Source organism: Mugil cephalus, chromosome 21 (genome assembly GCF_022458985.1).
Source record: "Mugil cephalus isolate CIBA_MC_2020 chromosome 21, CIBA_Mcephalus_1.1, whole genome shotgun sequence".
NCBI lineage: Eukaryota > Metazoa > Chordata > Actinopteri > Mugiliformes > Mugilidae > Mugil > Mugil cephalus.
In genome coordinates, this window is record NC_061790.1 from 6,659,491 (window position 1) to 6,680,359 (window position 20,869).

The 20,869-nt window shown below is 41.7% G+C and overlaps 3 protein-coding genes across 11 annotated transcripts in view; all 3 read right to left on the minus strand.

Annotated features, from left to right (window-relative positions):
- Window positions 1–10,898: 10,898 nt before the first annotated feature.
- LOC124999578 (leucine-rich alpha-2-glycoprotein-like) lies at window positions 10,899–14,368 on the minus strand. Of its 3 annotated transcripts, XR_007111194.1 has the most exons (3): window positions 13,634–14,368; window positions 11,804–13,552; window positions 10,899–11,624 (listed from the first exon to the last, which is right to left on the minus strand). XR_007111194.1 is itself a non-coding variant. In XM_047574562.1 (2 exons), exons 1-2 carry the CDS (start codon window positions 13,891–13,893, stop codon window positions 12,532–12,534), a joined length of 1,281 nt encoding a protein of 426 aa, XP_047430518.1. In that variant the 5' UTR covers window positions 13,894–14,368; the 3' UTR covers window positions 10,899–12,531. The 3 variants fall into 3 exon arrangements, 2 of the variants coding, with proteins under 2 accessions (XP_047430518.1, XP_047430519.1); XM_047574562.1 differs by having other exon boundaries at window positions 10,899–13,552; XM_047574563.1 differs by lacking the exon at window positions 13,634–14,368 and having other exon boundaries at window positions 10,899–13,623.
- Window positions 14,369–14,516: 148 nt separating this feature from the next.
- LOC124999579 (leucine-rich alpha-2-glycoprotein-like) lies at window positions 14,517–15,635 on the minus strand. The gene has a single exon (XM_047574564.1). It carries the CDS (start codon window positions 15,614–15,616, stop codon window positions 14,624–14,626), a length of 993 nt encoding a protein of 330 aa, XP_047430520.1. The 5' UTR covers window positions 15,617–15,635; the 3' UTR covers window positions 14,517–14,623.
- A 2,560-nt stretch (window positions 15,636–18,195) lies between these two features.
- LOC124999124 (rho-associated protein kinase 2-like) overlaps window positions 18,196–20,869 on the minus strand; it is a 28,949-nt gene continuing 26,275 nt past the window's right edge. For 4 of the 7 annotated variants that reach the window (XM_047573900.1, XM_047573897.1, XM_047573899.1 and 1 more), the window contains 2 exons: window positions 20,584–20,692; window positions 18,196–18,928 (listed from right to left, as the gene is read on the minus strand). In XM_047573900.1, the coding sequence (XP_047429856.1) occupies window positions 20,611–20,692 (82 nt within the window). In that variant the 3' untranslated portion in view covers window positions 18,196–18,928; window positions 20,584–20,610. The remainder of the gene's footprint in view (window positions 18,929–20,583; window positions 20,693–20,869) is intronic. The other 3 variants (XR_007111150.1, XR_007111149.1, XM_047573898.1) reach the window with 1 other exon arrangement.

The following is a 20,869-nucleotide window of genomic DNA, read 5'->3' on the forward strand; positions in this document are numbered from 1 at the left end:
CCGCCTACCTACAAGCGCACACAAATAATTGTACTCGCAAACATACACGCTCCTTCACTCATATACCCACAGTCATGCGTGCTCTACTCCACAGTGACCCGCTGCGATCTGCTGGCTAATCACCAATTTTTTACGCCCACACATTGGCCATCTGTTGCATTCAGTGGGTGTAGCATTTACACAAAAATTTGCTCATTATCCCTTCACCAAAATGGCACCAGTTATTATCCAGCCCTGCTACTTCTTAAATCCCTTGTGGGTGTTTTCTTTCCAGTTGTGGAATCTCGGAGAGAGGATTTACAAGAGACATTTTTCACTTTATGCCTGTCCATTCACAGCGTAATTGTAAAGTCTAAACAGCTTAAAGGGATTAAGGAGTGCAGGAGAGAAATGTGCATAACATAACGTTTCTGATTTGAATTTCAATTACATTAACTTGCTGACGTTTTATTCACATATGCCACAAAGAAGAGAGGTTGTAGAAGAACGATCGACACTATACTCTCTTTAATACTGCTCCTCAGTATTTCATTAACTCATGCATTAAATCATGTAGGATGCTGTAAATAAATTCAGCATGATATTCAGCCTAATGTTAGGTACTTCCACCTGCTTCGCTGCAAATGAACCAGTCATTTATAGCTGCATTTAAAAAGATGAGCATCACCAGAGGAGCTCTGCGGCGTTTCATGTGATGAATGTGATTCCCAAAACTCATGCGTCCCAAACAGCTGACTCTGAGCTCTGATTGTTAGCCAGTGACGCACCGGCTTCGAGTTACGCCCGACACACGGATGCCGACCCCTCGACCTTTGCATTGGAGATTGTCTGCACAAGTCGCCAGTTCTAAAAATAGGTGAATCCCTTTTGGAGTTCTGTGGTACAAACTGGACAGACAAACTGAAGTTCAAGATAAACTAAAGCCAGTCATGTTCCACCTGTATGTCTCAAAACAGAATTTTATTATGTTTTATAATCTCCTCAAAGTTTAAACATCAATGTTAATTATAGCCAAGAATCAAAGGTGTAGACCATGGGTCTTCAACGGGGATTAGCGACCCCTAGGGGGGCACGGAGGTACTGCAGGGGAGTCGCAAAATCTTTGGTTGATTGGACCTTTTTTATACATATATTTTTCATATAATACATTCAAATGTCTTTAACATAAATCCAACATATTTTAGTAAAAAAAGAAAAAAAGAAAGACGTTATCTTTCAGTCAGCACCTTTACAGGAGTTAACTTTGCCAGGTTCCCCCGGAGAGCCTGTTCAGTCCCCACGTGAAAGCCCAGACGCACACACACACATTAGCTAGGTATGTTTATGTTTACGGCAATTGCACGGCCACCCTACTGCTGCACATGTTTCAAGTAAAAAAAAAAAAAAAAAAAAAAAGAATATTAGAGCCGGTGTATCATTTCAATAGTTTAAAACTGAATGCAAAATGCTAATAATAATGTATATTTAGAAATAACACAAGGGCAAGTTTAATTAAAGATCACAATATAGGTCCCTACTTAATTTATTTACTTTTTTTTCTTTCTTAAGATTTGGGGGCCCTTGGCTTGAAAAACATTGAAGACTCCTGCTGTAGACTGACATATCAGACACAACGCTCAAACATCAGAGCTCAAGTGTGTTGGAATACAAGAGAAAACAAAAGAAAGACAGTCTTTCAAACATATCATGGAAAATAACAGCACAAATGGGATACTCTAATGGATTCATATCTTACAGAAAATGGACAAACCCACCCATTTGAATAAGAATACGTGTGCACGTAATTCAGTAGCTTAAAAGCCCACCCCTGTGAGCATTATCTCTGTATGAGAGTTATTTTCAGAAGCAGGAGAGGGGAAAGAGTATCTCCCTGATGTCAGATTTGGAATAAGAGGAGAAAACAGGTTCCAAAAGCGTCATTGTGCGGCAAATTACTTTTTTTCCCTTTCTTTTAAAACAACAACACAAAAAAAAACATGAATGTTTAAAACGCTGCTGCGTAGGTGCACCTTGAAGCACCTTGATTCACGCAGAGAGCTTCATAAAAGTGCATGACAATAATTACACAGATTAAATGTGACCTTCCACGAAATAACACATAATGCCTCAAACGCACTCAACCGGTCTTTCAAAAACGAGCGTCTTTGTCCAGTCTAACCCTTTCCCCGCTTTTATTTTTCTTGCAGATATTATCTTGCAAGGACAATTTATGTCCCCAGAATATAATATGCATTCATCTGGGAAATCAAATAATGAGAGCTGGGTTCGATGTATTGTTTCAGATGAATTATTGAACGTCTTTTCAGCTGATCACGCGCCAGGACCCGTCAAGATGTCTGTGTAAAGCGTTGAACAATGAAATCAATATGGTTGAGCCTCTGCAACGTAAACGCTGACCGGTGGAGATGAAGCACAGCCATTGTGCACCTTGCTGGGGCATTTCCCCCTCTAATAAAAATGAAATTGAAACTGCAAATGCAATACGGAAAAATATGCCTGTGGTGTGATCCCGCATGGTTTTTCTTCTAAGGGGCTAATAGAGATGTGGTGTAATAGAAAGCTTCTCACCCTGCGGAGAGCTGAATGGAGGTTTGCAAACATTAACATTATGCTTGAGGGCACCTGCAAGAGCGAACTGAGTGATAGTTACGGGCGCACTAATACTGAGGCAGGTGTACAGCCCCATTTAAAATAAATCAGCAATTACTCTCCAAATGGATTTTAATAGTATTTATTATAGTTTATTTTAATGAATACAAAGATTTGTGCTGGGAAGCTCCTGAGTGGAAAATTAAACGGTAAGAGATAAACGCTCAATACCCATAATAAACGTGTTAAACTATCCACTTGAAAACAATAAACTGTATTAAAATAAAAATAAAAAAGGTAAAGTAGTGCCTTTAATCCCTGTGCGTATTCAGTACCTTGAGACCTGACAGGTGAGTTATGGCCTCATTTCCTCAGGTTGTTAACCGAAGGGCTTTTATCGTGGCTTTTATGTGAAACAGCGACTGTTTGGTTCTAGGCTATCGCGGTGTAGCGCTGAGTCTCCATTGACTCGGTGGCGTGGCCTTAACTCAGTGAAAACATCTTACTCAGTGCATCTGGTGACATGTCTGCCCTCAACCAGAACCTCTGCTGCAAGTGTAGGCTCGGGCGAGTTACGTCAGCCATCAGATCTCTCCTTCAGGAAAACAGATTGGATTCGTAGCTTAAACAGAGAGGAGCAGTAAACTGTTTATGAACTCGTTATGTGGCTTTAATCTATCACGACCTCTCATAATACTATATTAGTTTAGTTAATTATTGCTTTGGAAGTTATGGAAGGTATTGATTCGCCCGCGCAGTCAGCCTCTGCGCAACGAGCGATCCAAAATGTTACTCTCATCTCATGCTGCTGCTGCTGGTGGTTATGTCTCTGCTTTGTTAATTAGACAACTTTGTTTTATCTACACTGCAGTGGTTCTAAAACATATCCGCCCCCACTCGAGGTTTTTCGCTCTAACGACATAAGATATAAAATAAATTTAATGTGTCTTCATACGAATGGCCCCCCCTTGTGGCATTAACGACCCCCGTGAGTTGACATTTGCGGAGAGATCCAAGTTAATGAGCTGTGACGCGTTTGCGGATGCTTTCACAAACGGCAGAAGCGGATGGTTGTATGATTAATGTATCTTAATTTAGTTGTATAGTGTTCTTTTTTTTATAATTTTATAATACGTTTGAGGATTCGGATTAGAAATCTGGGTCGTGGTATAATCAAAAAGGCATCTGTACTTATTTGTTTTTTTGTTTTTTTTTAGAAGACATTTCATCACCATCCAAGTGGCATCTTCAGCTCTGAATGATGAAGATGGTGAAGAGTTCAGGATGTGAGAAGTTAATAAGAAGAGGAAACATGAGCATGCTAGGTAATAGTTTGACGGTTAGACTCCGAAACTGCCGGAGTTCAGACTGGTGGTGATGGAGAAGAAGAAGTTGGCAGGACATGTCTGTTGAACACTTCCAGGCAAATAGTTCATTGGATGGACTGACTTTGATAGCGTGGGAAAATCTAAGACTATGAGAAAATATTCAAAAATATTCCACATTCAATGGAAGAGACAGATATTCCTCACTTAACTTTTCACCTTTAAGCTTCATTTGGATCATCTGAGGACTGTTAATGTTGCACTACTCAATTAAAGTAAAATGTTCAACTTGACCTGTGTTTCCAGCTGTCTTAACATCTTAACATCCTTCCAGATGTTCCTATTAAAAATATAATAACAACTCCCCAGCAGCAAGGCAGAAGAACAGAAGAAGGTCCTCAGCTGTGCGAGAACATCTTAACAATCGCCTCACATTTCCCACATTAAGTTACGCGGTCACTGTCTTTCTAGCTGATGGCTTCCCACATTTGCCTCATGACTCAAGGCTGATGTTGACGACTGAATGCCAACCACTCTGTGTACTTGACTTCCCGCGTGGCAACCACAAGGTCATGAGGTCCACTTAGAAGCAGCTCGTTTCTCATGCACTTTGGCCGCTGCGGGGATTTCAGCAGAACTCATGGTCTGAACTGAACATGTTGAATGGTCAGATAGTGCTGGAAACCAACTTCCATGGAGGATGGTTTCCTCAGAATGTTTTTTTCTTAAAAGGCACATTATACTTTCTATGCTCAATAAAAGCTTCAGATTGACTGAAAGGCCTTAGTTATGTAATTTCCTACACTTATTTTGTCAATAAGCTCCGATCTGAACAAAGACCACATCGATCGATAAATGAGACCACTTTGTAAAATATTAAAACCACTGACAGGAGAATAACACTGACCATCTTGTAAGAATACAATGTATGTATCTCAATACCTGGCATTCATCTGGATGTTACTTAGACATTTACCCCCCACCTAGACCAGACCAATGAGACTCTTTGATGGCAGCAGCCACACCCAGCAGGATGCAGCCTGATCCACAGAGCCTCCTCCCTTCAACCCGCAGGACCCAAAAGCCCCCACTGACAACATCCTGTTGCCAGTAGTGATGTTCGATACCACCCAACTTTCTTTCTGACCCAATACTGAGTAACATCCAGGGTGGTATCGGCGATATCGATCCAATATCAGTACTTTATGCACCTTAATGTGTCTGGTAAATCTAAAAAAGTAGTGTATTTCAAATCATAGCTTCAAAAAGAACATAAGAAATCAGAGTAATTTATTTATTAATTTTTAAACTCAGAAGTTGAGGTAGCAGCCCCATTTACTATATAGTCAAACTAATACAACAAAAGAAAAAACCAAACGGAGCACAGTCATACAAAATATGTGAAAATGCTGTTTCAAACACCTCAAATGATTGAATTATTGAAAGTATCAATATTTAGCCAGCAAGCTAGGCTAATCACCTCCTTGCTCCAGTGCTGCTCTTAACTTTCCTTTTTATTCATTTTTATTTTTATTTATTTATTCTTTGTTTTTTGTTTTTTTTGTTTTAAATCATATATCAGGCTATTTCTTTAGAGCTAACATTCAATATTTAAATAAGACTAATGCCAGGAAAACTTTGTGGCCTTTACATCCCACTGCTAGTCTTGGAGTTTGTAATGCACGTATGAATATGTAAATTAAAAGTCAGAATCTTTGTAATGCGATTTATTCATGCTGTTACCTACTTGTTATGTATCTACCTGAGCAGTTCTGTGATTTAGTGGCAGCGCGCTGTGTGTCGTGCTGCCGCTTTCTATGCTGCATTACTTTAGCGCTGACTAGCATTTCTTCTAAGCGTCCACACGAAGTCGGCCCGTGGACGAAACCTTCGCATAACTTGTTTCGAAGTCAAAACTCATTAAAGCCGCCTCGGTTTATTTAAAAATCAATCCACCCCTTGAGCATGTTTTATTTACTTTTTTGGGGGGATTTAATTAGGATTTTATAAACAGCAGGGAAGTACGGAAGGGCTCTCCAGTGTACCGCAGCCTGCCTTATAAAGAGCTACACGCTTGAATCGGACACAAGTTCTTTTTTCTTTTCTCTCAAGTCACTTCAGTTCAATCCCTTCAATGTCGACCCCCACTTCACAAACTGCCTGCAAAGGGTGCATTTCAATGAGAGAGCCATGTCTTGCGCTGGCCCCGTGTCACATCTCCTGATAAATGTATGGACATCTAATTAAGGAAATTGGCCTTGAGAGACCCGGGCTCCAGTGATAGATCTGACCTGCTCCCTGATGCACTTGCCACTGCTGATTATCTCATCCAGAGACAATCAGCTTTTATGGAGTGGAACATCCTTGCCCTGTGTACAGAAGTGCTACAATGATTACAATTAATTTAGTGAGGCAGGTCATAAAAACAATATTTAGTGAAGGCGCCGCGAGATTTATGCCTCCTCTGGGATGTCACGTTTCTCTCTGTTGGAAAAAAAAAACTTGCATTTTCATACGTCAGAGTGTGACAGCTTTGCACTTAGTTGCTTCAGCCCTGGCAGGCTAATGTAAAAAAAAAAAAAAAAAGTGAAGTTGCACAGAGAAGTGTTTGACATGCGCGCCCAAATGACTGATTCCTGTCGTAAAAGTCAAACTCACTGTATTACTTTGGGGCCAAGAGGTTTGATTATGTGTGAAAAAAAAAAAGTCATATGGAAATTTGAAATGAAGTCATTTGCAAAGGCTTGATAAGAAAAAAAGAAGCTGTTCATGAATAACTGAATTAAAGGAACAACTAATAAAACAGACGTTTGCAGAAACTTGTCGTATTAGAGGAAATAAAGAGCAGTCTCGCGTGTCTGTGGTGATCAATTAGACATTTAGGGAAATATTTCTTGCAGAGAGTTTGAAAAGAAAATTGATTCAATCACTCTGGTTCATTAAATATAGCGGCAGGCAGTAGATGGGTTCATTTAAATCAAAGGCCGGTTAGAATAGCTCTGTCTAAAGGCAATGCATACTTATAATTTTTAGTCCTTCAGACAGTTTTATGTGTAGCTTACTGGTTGATTACTGTCAAGATCAAGGGCTAAGAAAACTTTTTCATGGAAAACATCATGACTTGTATTGAAGGTGGCAGTCCACTTAAAGGAGGTCCTGCTTTGTTATATGCTGCATCACTGTTACGACACATTTATTATTTTTATTTAAAATTCAGAATCTCTTTTGCAAAGGGGTTCTGGCCAAGACGGCAGCACAACAGGTCGACATACAGTACACAATAGAAAAAAACAAAAATAAAACACAAAAAACAGTTCTCCATGTGCACGGTTTTGGAATTGATTGTTTTGGATCAATAAAGATAGAACACGTCGGTGGAAGGTTAACTGAGGAGGACTCGAGTCGCAATTGTTGAAAGTGAAGCAGGAACTAGAAACAACTAGAAGAGAAAGACACAGTACTACGAATGATTGAGTTGTTTTTTTTCATCATAGACTTTGAGAAAAAAAATCAAAATTAAGAGAAAAAAAGTCGAAAGCAGACCTTTAAACCGCCGATACTCCACTGAAGTGTATTGGGGCATAATTACTAATAATATTTATCTTATCTTATTAATAAGAATTTAAAATTGTGTTGTGATTATTTTTTCAGTTCCATTGCCCATACATTACATTGGACTGTTGCATGTCAAGTTTCTTGTTCTTAACTTTAGAAAGGCCGACTGTTTCCCCTCTTACATGTCTTATGCTAATTCAGGAGCTTTTTAAATCCTCGAATCAATAAAATGGAAATGACTGCATCAGCCTTTAGAAGCTGGAATGACCTCTTCATGTCCACGAGGGGCAGATAACATTCCTCTGTAGCTTCGACCTTGCTCCTCCATGCTGTGAACAAGTTTCACTGAGCTGCAGGCGCCGCTCCAACTACCAGAACAACAGGTGAAAGGTTCGTTTCAGGTGCTCCATAAAGCCCCACCCCTCCCCCCCAACGACACACAAAGCTCGATGATAATCCAAATGAGCCCAGTGTGAAAGAACATCAGCGTGCCAGCATGAAAACTTATGACCGAGGCTGCGAGGAGTCACCGAGGAGATTTAGACGTCAATACGTGATGAAATGTTGTGTCCTTGCCTTTGTGCCTGGCGGTAATTAAAGCTCCTCGGCCCGTTTGCCCCCTGAATGGCACACTGTGGGTGATTACAGACGGATGGCGACGTGGAAATCAATCTGCCATCCCCGGGAAGAAAAATTACAGAGTGGGACACAAAACAAATATCAGCGACAGGAGTATCTACCAGGAAGATTTTTTTTTTGTTTTTTTCCCCCTCTTACAGCAGCCTCAGATCAAAGCGGCGAGGATCCACTGCGGTGCATCGCTGCAGCGGAATATATACATAGTGATTACAGGGAGCGGATGTGTGCAGTCTGAGGGGAATGGCACAAGTTGTGGGTTGAGCAGAAGATCCGTCAGTAATTTTTAAAGATGCTATTAATGGTAAATCAGCACTCTTGTGATTTCCGAGGGTGGGCTGATAAAGACACATGCTTGAGTCAGGCATTAAAATAAGACTGTATACAATTAAAAGAGGCCGCTGGACGCTCTCTTACAAATAAAACGTTCCTTATGTTCTTATGTGTGTTTTTCTTTATTTGTTTTCCTCCTATATATTGTCGCCCTAATGATTTTGTGCCCCAAACATCAACTTGCTACGCGTATAGATGGACATACCCCCCCCCCCGACCTCATCCAGAGGATTTCTGAAGTGCATTTTTGAGGCTCAGTGTGGGCGGCCATCTTGGACTGACTGACTCCTCCCTTAAGTCCCAGCTGTTTCAAAAAAAAAAAAAAAAAAACTTTAAGCCTTGATATGTGCAGATTTCATGAAAGGAAAATTAGCCACAGAAAGGAAGAGCATTTTGTATTAGACTGTAAATGTATAAGGACTGGCTTGTTTTTGGAGGCATGCCTCAAGTGGCCATTTGTGGAACTGTAGTTGTTTTTTTTTACCTCTAGTTTTTGGTTCCAGGGTTTGTTTTTTTTTGTTTTTTACTTGTCTCCAGCCTCATTAACTTCTCCTCTCCTTTTAGGCGTGTGTGGGAGTAGAGTTGTAGTCTGTTCACCAGAGACGTCCTACCTTGTGTTGCTCATCAGTCTCTTCAAGTCTTTCAGGTTTAAACTCTGCCTTTTTGCCATGGGTCTCTCTCGGTGGTTTTGGCTTTATTTATTTAGTTATTTGTGAGCCTTAACAGGCTTGCCATATTTTGGGACCCTTGTTGAGGTAGGCTTTTACTGAAGTGTGCCTTTAGTTCTTTAAACCTGCCTCACAGCCAAAAAAATGGAAAGTAACAAGACAACGGTCGATGGCTTAGCCCGGCGTTTATTTTATTCAGACAAATTGCTGTAATTTACTTTAATTTACTGCGTGAACTGTTAAAGTTTGTAACTATGGTCCCGTTAAACACAACCTCTGAGCTAATGGTTATCACTCATGTAGTTTTCAGTCTGTCACCGTGCATATTAATCAAAAAAACAAATAAATAATGATGAAAGTGAATGGATGCTGCATCTCCTCTTAGTATCCATCATTGCTGTTGCTTCATTAATTGTGTTGTCAATAGACTCCAGTCATCTTGATGTTTTGGTTGTATTTTTTTCTGAGCTCACATTGTTTACTTGCGTCTTTGCAGTTTCTTCCACCACTGTCATTGTCATTTTTTAATTTATTTTTTTAATTTAATTTTTTTTATTTGTGAACAGAGTGCCATACCTTGGGACGCTGAAGCAGAAAAACCTTTATTCCTGCAATAACACAGGCTCGATTTGCGGTAGCGTGTTAAACGCGGCGTCCATGTAGGAATCGCCTCCTAATGGCCCATTTCCCTGGAGAGCGTGTGAGGCCATTTACAACCACCAATCATACAGCAGGGGGAGCAACCTCAGCCCTTTCTGCCAATAATGAGATAATGCACAAAGGCAGCATCACTTTTCTGTCCCCCGTGTTTACGTCGTCACGTAGAACGATGATTTATGACCAAGGGAGTGAGATGAATAAAATGCACATAGGATTATGATAAATGAAGATGCAGGTTAATGTGTGCTATTTTTTACCCCCCTTCCCTCACTCAACATATTCAGCTGCGGTAGAGACTGATTCAAAGTTTAGCGATGCACGTTGGTCCTGAACACGCACAGGTTTGATAAATACTGTTAGCTATGTGTACAAAAAAAAAGAGGAGGGGGCTCGATAAAGGGCTCAGTAGGAGTGTTTTACTGCTGTCTAGTGCTTACATGGTAATGGCCTCAAGCTCCTGAAGGCTTGACTTCTCTCACCCGCCTTGAGGTTAGCTTTTAATGAGCCTAACAGCCGAGCTTCTTCTTTTCAACCCGAGCTCAAACACAAAAAGGTGAACGTGACCTGTGAAATACCAAGGTTAAAGAATAAAGGTGCACTGCAGCGGTGCAGATAACAAGGAGACGCCGCTGATGAATGTGTGTCTCATCAGAGTGTCTTGGAGGGCTTTTTTCTTTTATCTCTGATTGATTGCCTGACAGTATCTGGTCTGGGTTCCTTTTTCAAAAACTAATTTTTGCTGATAGTTGATGAAGATGGTAAAAATGACCGCTGAGTGATTTTCTGTCCTGAAATAAGTATTTATATCCCGAGAGAGGAATAATGAACACAGTTGCTGGCAGCTTCTTCCCTTTAAGACGTATGTCTTCAACAGGGGGTTCGCAAACTCCTAGGGAGTCCAAAATCTTGATTGATTAGACATTTTCTGTATATATATACTCATATTTGTTTGTTTTCAGAGAAAAACGTGAAAAAGAGTTTTAAGAGTCAAAAGATGTCCAGATTCAAATTGCTCTGCTGGATGCATAATGAGCCAGTGAATGTTTCTCTGCTCCAACAACTGTACCCTAAAAAAATTGGAAAAACATAGTTATTGCCTAAAGTAATTGTATTCATTACACAGAAAGGTTTGTTTCGGGGTGAATACATGTATATTTATTGATGCATTAACATACAAGTAGCATGGCTGAGGTGGAGCTTTAAACATTGTCAGGTAGATTATTTAAAAAAAAAAAAAAATCTACAAAGCAAGAATCCGTATAGATGTACGTGTGAAGTTAGTTCATTCAAAAGTGAAATATTTCCCCTTAAAAGTAAAAAAACAAAACAATTTTAAACATATTATAAATATAATAATTAAATAAATATTTTCTTAGTGCGAACGATGAGTTTGTGTGTTAGCTGATGAAATGTGCTGTATTATGTGCTAATGAGCAGCTATCAGAGAAGATCACGTCTCCATTACTACAACGCCAGGTCTGAAAGGCCACGGCAATCTTCATGTGCGTGAAAGTCTTGCCTGTGACCTTTTGGATTTTATTGTCATTCAGTCACTATTAGCAGGAAAGCAGTGTGTAAAAAAAACAAAACAAAAAAAACATTTCTCCATACCCACCGGACACGCTCATCTATGCAAAGAACATATGGCCACATCTATACACTTACAAATGTCAAGGTCTGGGGGGGCTCGCTGGATCAGATGGAGATTAATTGTCTTTCCCGCAAAGCAGCAGTGGTTGTTAAAGTAGGGGGCAGAGCGCTGTTCCCTTTCCCCAAAACAGATGGTCACCCGCGGAGGGTCTTCTCATGAGAGGGAATTAGGATCTGAACCAGCAAGCCCTCTTTCTCCACCTTTAACCTTCGGGACGCAAATCAAAGAGGTGAAATGAAAGACATATACGTCAAGACTTTCAAGTTTGCCTTTCGCTCTTTGGGGAGCAGTTACGCACAAGATTTAATTTTCATAAGTAATGCCCGCTAGAGGAGGCGATGTTTCACATTTTATAAGGGTGATAAATCACCATCGGGCGCACTCACCGTGATCAGGGCTCGAGCAGAGGGCATGTGGACACGCAGGAGATATATAAGCACACATGTGGAAAGAGAAGAAAAGAAAGAAGCAATATCTAAACACATCCAGAAGAGGTCAGCTGCAAGACTGAGCCATAGCACTGCCCACACACTCCCACATGCTCAACATCATTAAAAACAAAAGGCCACGACTGAAACAATGCTGCAATCTGTGATGCAACCGACAACAAGTGAGGCAGATCTGTCGGCACGAGGATCTCAAGGAGCTCTTTATTCTCCCGTCATTTCCCGACACAACGGATCTCGATTTCCTTTTTACCTAACCACAGATTCTCGGATGATTTATTCCTCATTCACGAAAATGTGATCAGTCATGACAAAAGCAGGATTTAAAATGGACTGAGCTCATCCATCAGGTTGTCCTTGTTCGCTGTATGAAATTGTGAGCAAAAAAAAAGTTTTATGAGGAAAATAAGCTGAATGTACCGGCAACGACATTTGCTTTAACAGATTTTTGGCTGGGACATACTGAATAAACAGATCCTTAACTGAGATGCACTGTCTGTTCTGCTCGCTGGTTTGAGAATCTATTGAGTGTCTTACGCCACCCGGTGGGCTGGATAACGTCCAAACTATGGAGAAGGACAGATCAGAGGAAGGCAGTCGAACACAGCAGAATATCTGACAGTCTTTTGTAATTTGGCCTCGGGATGTAGAGAGCAGATACAGTTTTATTATATATTTTTAAGGCCGAGTTGGCTGCTGGTTAAAGACGCCACTTGCTGATTTTTGAGAGCTTCAGGGCTGCTACAAGTCACATCCTCCAGAAAGAGGACGTTTTGCGGATGGGTAGTGATCCATCTCCACAGATACTCCATGTCCTCATCGCACTCCCAGGGATTCAATGACATGATTATCAGAAATGGGTCTTTTTTCTCGTCCAGCAGACCAGGGGGCAGATGCCGCAGCTGGTTTTGATTAAGCATCAAAAGTTCGAGGTGTTGCAGGCCGTGGAGGAGCGTCGCTGGCAGCTCTTGGAGCCGATTCTCCTGCAGAAACAGGTGGGATAGTTTAAGATTGTGCGTGAAGGTTGCGGGTTTTAGGACGGTTAGTTTGTTCCCCATTAGGTTTAATGTCTCCAGCTCACAGAGATCTTTCAGATGGTCTTCATGCAGCTCTTGTAGATTGTTAAAACTCAAATCTAGATTCGTCAGACCGGGCAGCCTCTGGAACAGAGCAGCTGGGACGCTAGACAAACGGTTCCCAGACAAATCCAACGAGGCGAGGCTGCTATTGAAGGGAAACCACGCTACGTCTGCCTCTTCAAACTGATTATTCTTCAACACCAGGCTGTGGAGCAAGGCATGGCTGAAGATGTTCGGAGGCAGATGGACCAGACGATTCCCTGTGAGATCCAACGTCTTCAAGTGAGGAATGAAGCTCAGCAGCTCTGCAGACAGGTTTGTCAGGTTGTTGTGATACAGCTGGAGGTTGTCCAAAAGGGGCACTACGCTCAAATGACTGGCTGCAATGCTGCTGAGATTTGTGGACTGGATGGACAACTTTGTGGTGTTGGGAGGTAGACCGTCTACAGGGAAATGTACAAGGGAGCTTTGGCTGCACACCACCTCTGCACCTGAGGGCGGGAAAGAGCAGGAGCACAGGTCCGGGCACGAGTAGACGCCTCGTTTTTGGCAACCGCATTCAAGCAGCGCAGCGAACGTCAGGAGCAGCCACAAGTTCATCTCTGAAGCACTGCAGTGTGATATTAAATACTTTGAGTACAAATTTTAGCACTAAATGATGAAAGAAGGGTGCTTGTTAAAGCATTCCTACCTGAATGGTGTGGCTGAATCCCCACTGTGTCGACTCTGTTTGTTCCAGGCAGTGAGTGAGGACAAAATGTTGCAAGAGGCAAACAAAACCGAGCAAACACAGCAACTCATCAGCTGGTTTCTGACCTTTCTGAGTTTATACCACACATTAATCAATATTTTCTTTCTTTTTTTTTGCGAGACTATTCCACGAATAGCTTCATATATTATGTTATATAAAATATATGGCAGGAAAACATATGGTTTGCAAAAATTAGCCATTCAATAACATTAACGTGGAGATAATTCTGTTGGTTAAAGATGAAGTTGGACATTTTGGGGAATATGCTTGTGGACTTTAGTCAAGCAAATTGATGCCAGTATTTCCACGGTTTGTGGAATCTAAAGCTGCTGAACAAGGTGCAGCACAGAGGCTGAAAGCAGGGGGAAACAGCTGCCCTGGTCTCTCATTTGACTCTTTAAAAAGATCAGCTTTAGTCTGTCGAGTGCTTTTCTTTTTAACCGTGTGCACAAACGCTGTAACTGTCTCTCCTATTCCAGTCTTTATCCTGAGATGAACAATTTTTCTTTTATGAGTTGGAAAGTCGGTGTGAAACCACTTTGCTGGGCACTGATGAAGCACTGGCAAAGATCTGCTGGTCCAATCAAATCATTTGGGCAAACAACGCCGCCAGAACTGAGGGGTTGTGGAGTTCTTTTACAGCAAAATGGCTCTGATTGGACTGACTAGCAGCATCCCTGTATTGACTGAAACAAGCACTTTAACGAAATCCAAATGTCTGCACGCTAGGACACGATGCCAGTGTGAACTACATCACCTAAATCCCATCAAGAAAGCAGAATAACTTATTTAAAAAAACACATCATTAATGAGTAAAGACAGATAAGTTTGTATGATATTTAATCACAAAAGACAATCTTTCAGTGACATGTTAAGCTGAATCTGAGACATTTCCATATCAGATAATAACCAGTGTGATGAATATTACGACTACAGGTTTAGTTCACTTTCTGTCAGTGACAATACGGAGCGTCCTGCTAGAGCCTGAGGTCCTGCACATGTGATGTTCTCCGACAGGAAAGCCTTCTTCTTGTTCTTCTGAAGCCACCTCCAGAGATACTCCACCTTCCCGTCGCACAGCCAGGGGTTTCCGGTCAGGTCCAGCCCATCATCATCCAGGGAGCTCAGCTGGTCCAGCAAACCGGGCGGTATGTGGCTCAGCTGGTTGTCATCTAGACCCAGGTGGCTGAGCTGTGTGAGCTGCTGAAAAAGGTTTTGTGGGAGTTTGTTGAGCTTGTTCCGACTGAGGAACAGATAAGTGAGGTTACGCGTGCTCTGAAATACAGATGCGTCCAGGGTGTCTAGCTTGTTGCCCTGGAGGCTTAGCCTCTCGACTTTGGTCATCAGTTCCAGAGAATTGGCTGGTATCTTCTCCAGACGGTTGTTTGAAAGATCAATATTCTCCAGGAGGGGCAGCTTCTGAAGCAAAGCAGTTGGGATCTTGGTTAAAAGATTGCCAGATAAGTCCAGCCAGGTCAGGCTGCTGTTTCCGGGGAGCCACTCTGCATCAGCTTTATCCATGAGGTTATTCTTTAGTACCAAGCTATGGAGCGGGGCATGGCTGAAGACATCCGCAGGCAGGTCGCCCAGTTTGTTTCCTGTGAGATCCAGTGTATTGAGGTGGGGAACGCCCCTGAGCAGATGAGGAGAAAGGGTCTGCAGGCGGTTGCTGTACAGGTGAAGGCCCTGCAGCAGGGGTGTGGCGCTGAGATGCTCTTCAGAGATGGTGGTGATGTTTGTGAACTGGATCGTCAGCAGGGTGGTGTTCTTCGGGAGACCCACGGTGGGGTACTCTGTCAGAGGTACTTCATTGCAGATAACCTCTCCTCTTCTGTGGTAACACGTGCAAAGAGCCGGGCAGGAGAGCGTGCCACGGCAAAAACAAGCCAACCAGAGAAAAGCAAGAACACCCCAGGAACTCATGACTACTGCAGAGGACAAGAAGAGGACGAGAGTTAAATATAGTGAGGAAAGTATTGCAAAACATCTGACCACGTTACACAAGTACAGATGACATATTTTTTTTTTTCCCCCAGTTCATGCACAGAATGTTCAGTAACATGACAAACAAACAAAGAACAGCCACCTCCAGAGGTACTCCACCTCCAAAAACAGCCAGACTGCTCCCTATTTGTGATTCAGTACTGTTCAGTTGCAAATTACTGTCAGTCGGGGGGCAATCTAATCATTACTTATAGTGTAAACAAGGACTTGTCACTGTCAAGGACATGCAGTTGCAACAAACTGAGTGACTCTTCCCTGCAGGGAAAGTACAAGACCTGAGTCATTTTGTAAATTAGTAAAAAAGAAATGAAAAAAAAAGAAAAAAATTACTATAGTTGTAATAAAAATGGTTCATTCTGAAGTGTTAATGAGGGTAAATGATATTCACTGAAATGCTGCAGGCTAAAGATTAACACACGTGCACGCACGCAAGGACACGCACACACACCGTTTTGAACTTTGAATTTTCTCAACATGGGAAAGAAGGACGGTGAGAAGGAACTTGTAAAACTGCGCAGTCATCATTTCAAATGGTTAGATTTGATGAAACTTGCAGGAAATCATGTTGATCATCAGAAAAGATAACTAATTCATGACAAGGAATGTTTGCCCAGCAGGAGCAGAAACATGTTCACATGCATATTAATCACAGAAAAGCACTGATCCGCCCAGGCTGGAGCTTTGAAATTTTCTTCTTGTCTGCACTGCAAGTCACGAAAATGAAAATAAACAGTACTAACAATAAATTGTAATAGTGTAAAAGAGACCACACAACAATATAAAAGAAGTTTACTTTTTGAGTGCATGATTAATTGATTACTGTTTTATTGGTGTTGCAATAATACTCCTGAACTATGGCTAATATTATCTTCATTACTACAAATAACTGGGTCTAACAATATCTCATAACATTTACTATGGTCTACTGTTGCCTTTAATGTCATCTCATTTTAGGTGTCATCTCAAATCATTTTGAAGATAAATAATATCATCCAGGGAGGAAAAATACAATCCACTTACCAGTCACTTATGCAAACCACCTTCGTTAAGGGCGGTCCCTCTTTTCCTGCCGAAACAGCCCTGACCTGTCAAGGCATGGACTCCACTAGACCCCTGAAGGTGTGTTGTAGCACCAAGATGTTAGCGAGAGATCTTTAGTGTCCTGTAAGTACCAAGTTGGGGCCTCCATAGATTGCATTTGTTTGGATCGAGATCTGGGAATTTGGAGGAAAACACCTTAAACTCTTGTTTCTCAAACCAGTTCTGTGGCAGTGCGTATCATCAGGAAGAGGCAGGGCATTAGGGAATGTTGTTCCCATGTCAGGGTGAACATGGTCCACAAAAATGTTTAGGTAGGTGGTACGTGCCAAAGTAGCGTGCACATGGATGGCAGGATCCAAGGTTTCCCAGCAGAACATTGATGAACATGTGTTCCCCAAGTAAGCACCCATCCATCCTCATGATGTTTAAAGAAAATGTGATTGATTGATTAAATCAGGTCGTCTCCTTCCATCGCTCCTTGGTCCCGTTCAGACGCTCCGAGCCACTCGTCTAGCCTTCACAATTTGGCCCTCGTCAAACTCGCTCGAATCCTTCCGCTCGTCTATTTTTCCTGCTTAAGGACAAAATGTTCACCTGCTGCTTATAATATCTCGCCCACGGACAGGTGCCCAATCTGGAAAGAGTTTCAGCAGGATGAAACAGCAAATAAAGTAACTTCCACTGAAAGGAGGATATCCGTGTGTCACTGAAAAGACTCGGGGGATAAAAGACTGGACCCACATCCACGAGGTGGTGGAGGTGAAAGCCAGGTGAAAGTCCGCATGCCACCTGAGACCACAGCAGCCGTGGCAGCAGGTTCTCGCTCGTCGCTAATTTAACCTGAACGCACAGCCACACAGCTGATAGACGGAATGGATTAGACCTGCAGCATGAAATACCATTTTAGCAGATGGGCAACATGATGAACCATTACATTATGTATGACGAGCGCCAGTTGACTTTAGGCTGTTCTGAAAGATTTATTTCAGTCAGGCCCACTCACTCCACATGCACTTGTGAGATAGAGACGGACCTATTATGGTATAGTTCACATAGTCACCTAAAATACACTGTAGTCAGATGTAGCACCTCTGCTGGAAGGATCACATCAGCATTACTACACTACACTCCTCTTTAAAATGTGTCGTTAACACCACAAAACCTGTCGAGGAGTCTCCTTGTGTTTTTTGGGGACTATTTAGAGGTTTATCATTGCTATAAAGCCCATAGAGACTTTAACGTATATTTTTTTGTGGCTTCAACACTTATAATTCAGACGAAGAGAAACCTGAGAAGACATGAGGGGAGAAACCAACTTCAAACATCAAGAGAAACTCAGTTTTTTTTTTTTTTACGTATGATATTTCAGCCATTACATCACAACTCCGTTTGATGCAGTCTCTCCCAAAACAGGGGTCTGTGCACAAAATACACAATTAGACGACTGACAGAATTACTTTAAGTCTTGCTCTTTCAGATGTTTTAATGTATCACCACCAAATCCTACATATGGGACTTTAAACACAACTGAAAAAATAATAACTGTCACGAATGGCAGGAAAAAAAAAAAAAAAGACAACAAAGAAACACATTGTTTCTGTTTGGTTCACATTATTCTGTCATCTGCTGCAATGGATATACTTTGTGTAATGAAACAAATCCAAGACATCGAGGCTCATGAAGACGTAAAATCTTCCTCTGAGGAAAAACTGTATCCATACATTTACAGGGCAAGGATATAGGCCGTAATGTGCTGCTGGGTTATAGCCATAAAAACAAAACAATCATACATGATCAGGTATCTGAGAGACAACACACAGATTTCTCCATTCTATGTACAAATCTTCACACACATGCTTAATGTCTCACAAAAATCAAAGTGAGTCTGAAAAAAATGTCCATGTTTTTGTCATAAGGATGATTATAAAATAAGGCAGTTTTTATTCTCTGATGTTGAGCTAAGGTAGTTTTTTTTGTTTTTTTTTTTGTCATTGGATGAAGACTGTGCTCATTTCCCTCTAGTTAAAATAACAAAGGCTATCCCAGTTCTCATGACGACAGCCAGTCTCTGTGAATATTTCTGTTCATGATTACTGTCTGCCTCGCTGAACAAATGACACATGTAGGCGCCGCGTCCAGACTGCCACCGCTGATCCACGTGGATGAAACTGCACATTCAGCCAAGGTTAACTGTGAACAGAGAGGGAAATAACAAAAAAAAATGAGAAAACCTGGGATGCGACCAACAAGATGGCAGGACTTCAATGGCACGCCCACGCAAAATCCACACATTATTAAACAAGGAAGCTACCGACGAGCCACACAATGCACGAGTAAGAGGCATAAAAACGCAGACAGACACAGGGATTAATCTTGGTCTGCATGCCCGCAGGACATCAAGTATTAAAGCAACAGTTGCTGTAAATAGAGTGTGGTAGGTTAAATATAAAGCTTAGCATGATGCACAGACACAGGAATAAACGGCTGCCATTTATTTCTGGTATTAATAACATCAATTCCTGTTGAGCTAACCAATTAAAATAAATAATACTTTGTTTTATTGTGACCGAAAAAAAGTCGCCCCCTGGATTTGCCTAAGCAAATTGGTACGAGCCTAATACGGACTAAGGCAGAGGTCTTCAAGGTTTCTCAGGCCAAGGACCCACAAACTGATGGAGAGATTAAGTAGGGAGCCCTTACCTACTATATGTGTTCTATATTCAACTCAGCCTAATGCTAGCACTTTATAAATACATTATTATTATCGTTTTGCATTGAATATTATGCTAGTCAAATAATACACAGGTATAAATTTTTAATTTCAAACATGTGCAACAGTAGGGTGGCCGTGCAACACCTGGAAATATAAACATACCTACGTAACATATAGCTAAATTATTCAAACATAGCTAAATGTAGCAGGGACTCCAGTCAGTAGTTAGCTGGTGGGAGTGAGCTGCACTGTTAGCCTCTCTTCAGCTAATATTTCACCTGGGGGCTGAATAGGCTGGACCTGATAGAATCATCGTGGAATATGCAGCCTAACGTTTGGCTCAGCAGCGATAGGGTTGGGGCCTACTGTGTGGCGCTCTGTGCGAAACGGTGCCTTGTTGAGACAGCTAATGTGTGGCTGAATGACGGAGAGCGTCTCCATTCATCCCTTTAATGAAATATGTTGGATTCATGTTAATGTGTATTTAAAGAAATTTAAATTTGTGGGTAAATTAATAAATAATTAAGAAAAAAATGTCTAATAAACCAAAGACCCCCTACAGTACCTCTACGGACTCTCTAGGGGTCGCGGGCCCCCTGTTGAGGACCTTTGGACTAAGGGATGTTGAGCACTGAGGCAGAGGGTGAAGTGTAGGCCCAACAGCTGCACTAAACTTGTATAAAAAGTCATTTGCATACAGTTATCATAAATGGGGTAATTAGTAGTAAAATCCGTTGGTGAAGTTTTGCCATTTCTGTGTTGGCTTCGTTGTTCAGCCTGGGAGGTTGTCACTAGGAAACTACTAGTCACATAGGATGCTCTATTTTTTTCCCCTGGAGAAAGAAATAATTTGTTGAGGAGTAAAGTCGTCATATGTAGTCACTGGCTCTGTCTCTTTCCTGTTTTGTTTCTCTTTGCGCTCCTTGTGGAAAATCTCTGCTCAACGTTTGACACACCAACATCAATCCCGTTCTGTCTGTTAGTGTTGCAGTATATATTTCCCAAAATATCCTTAAAATATGTTCAAGGACAGAGTTTTTGATTTGCACTCAAATGCAGATGTGGAAATCACACAGCAACATGCTTCTAATCGCAAACTGCAAACACACGTGTCATGCAGGGGTACAGTTACCCTCTGTCCCTCCTCTTTTCACTTCCTTCAGAAGAACATATCATCATCATCATCATTATCGACATCATCCAACGACCAAGTCCAGTCTTTCAGGCCAAACTCAAGCACTCTGAAACAGTACGAGGATCAACGAGTTAGTGCTCCTGAAGTCTGCTGCTGTTCACCAGGGGGCAGTATAGAGCTGAGAGCAGGTTATGAGTGGTTAGGCTACATGTTACGAGACGGTTAATAGGCACAGCAGCACAGCAGTTAGAGGGGGCGGAGAGTGCACCGAGCTCTGCTACTT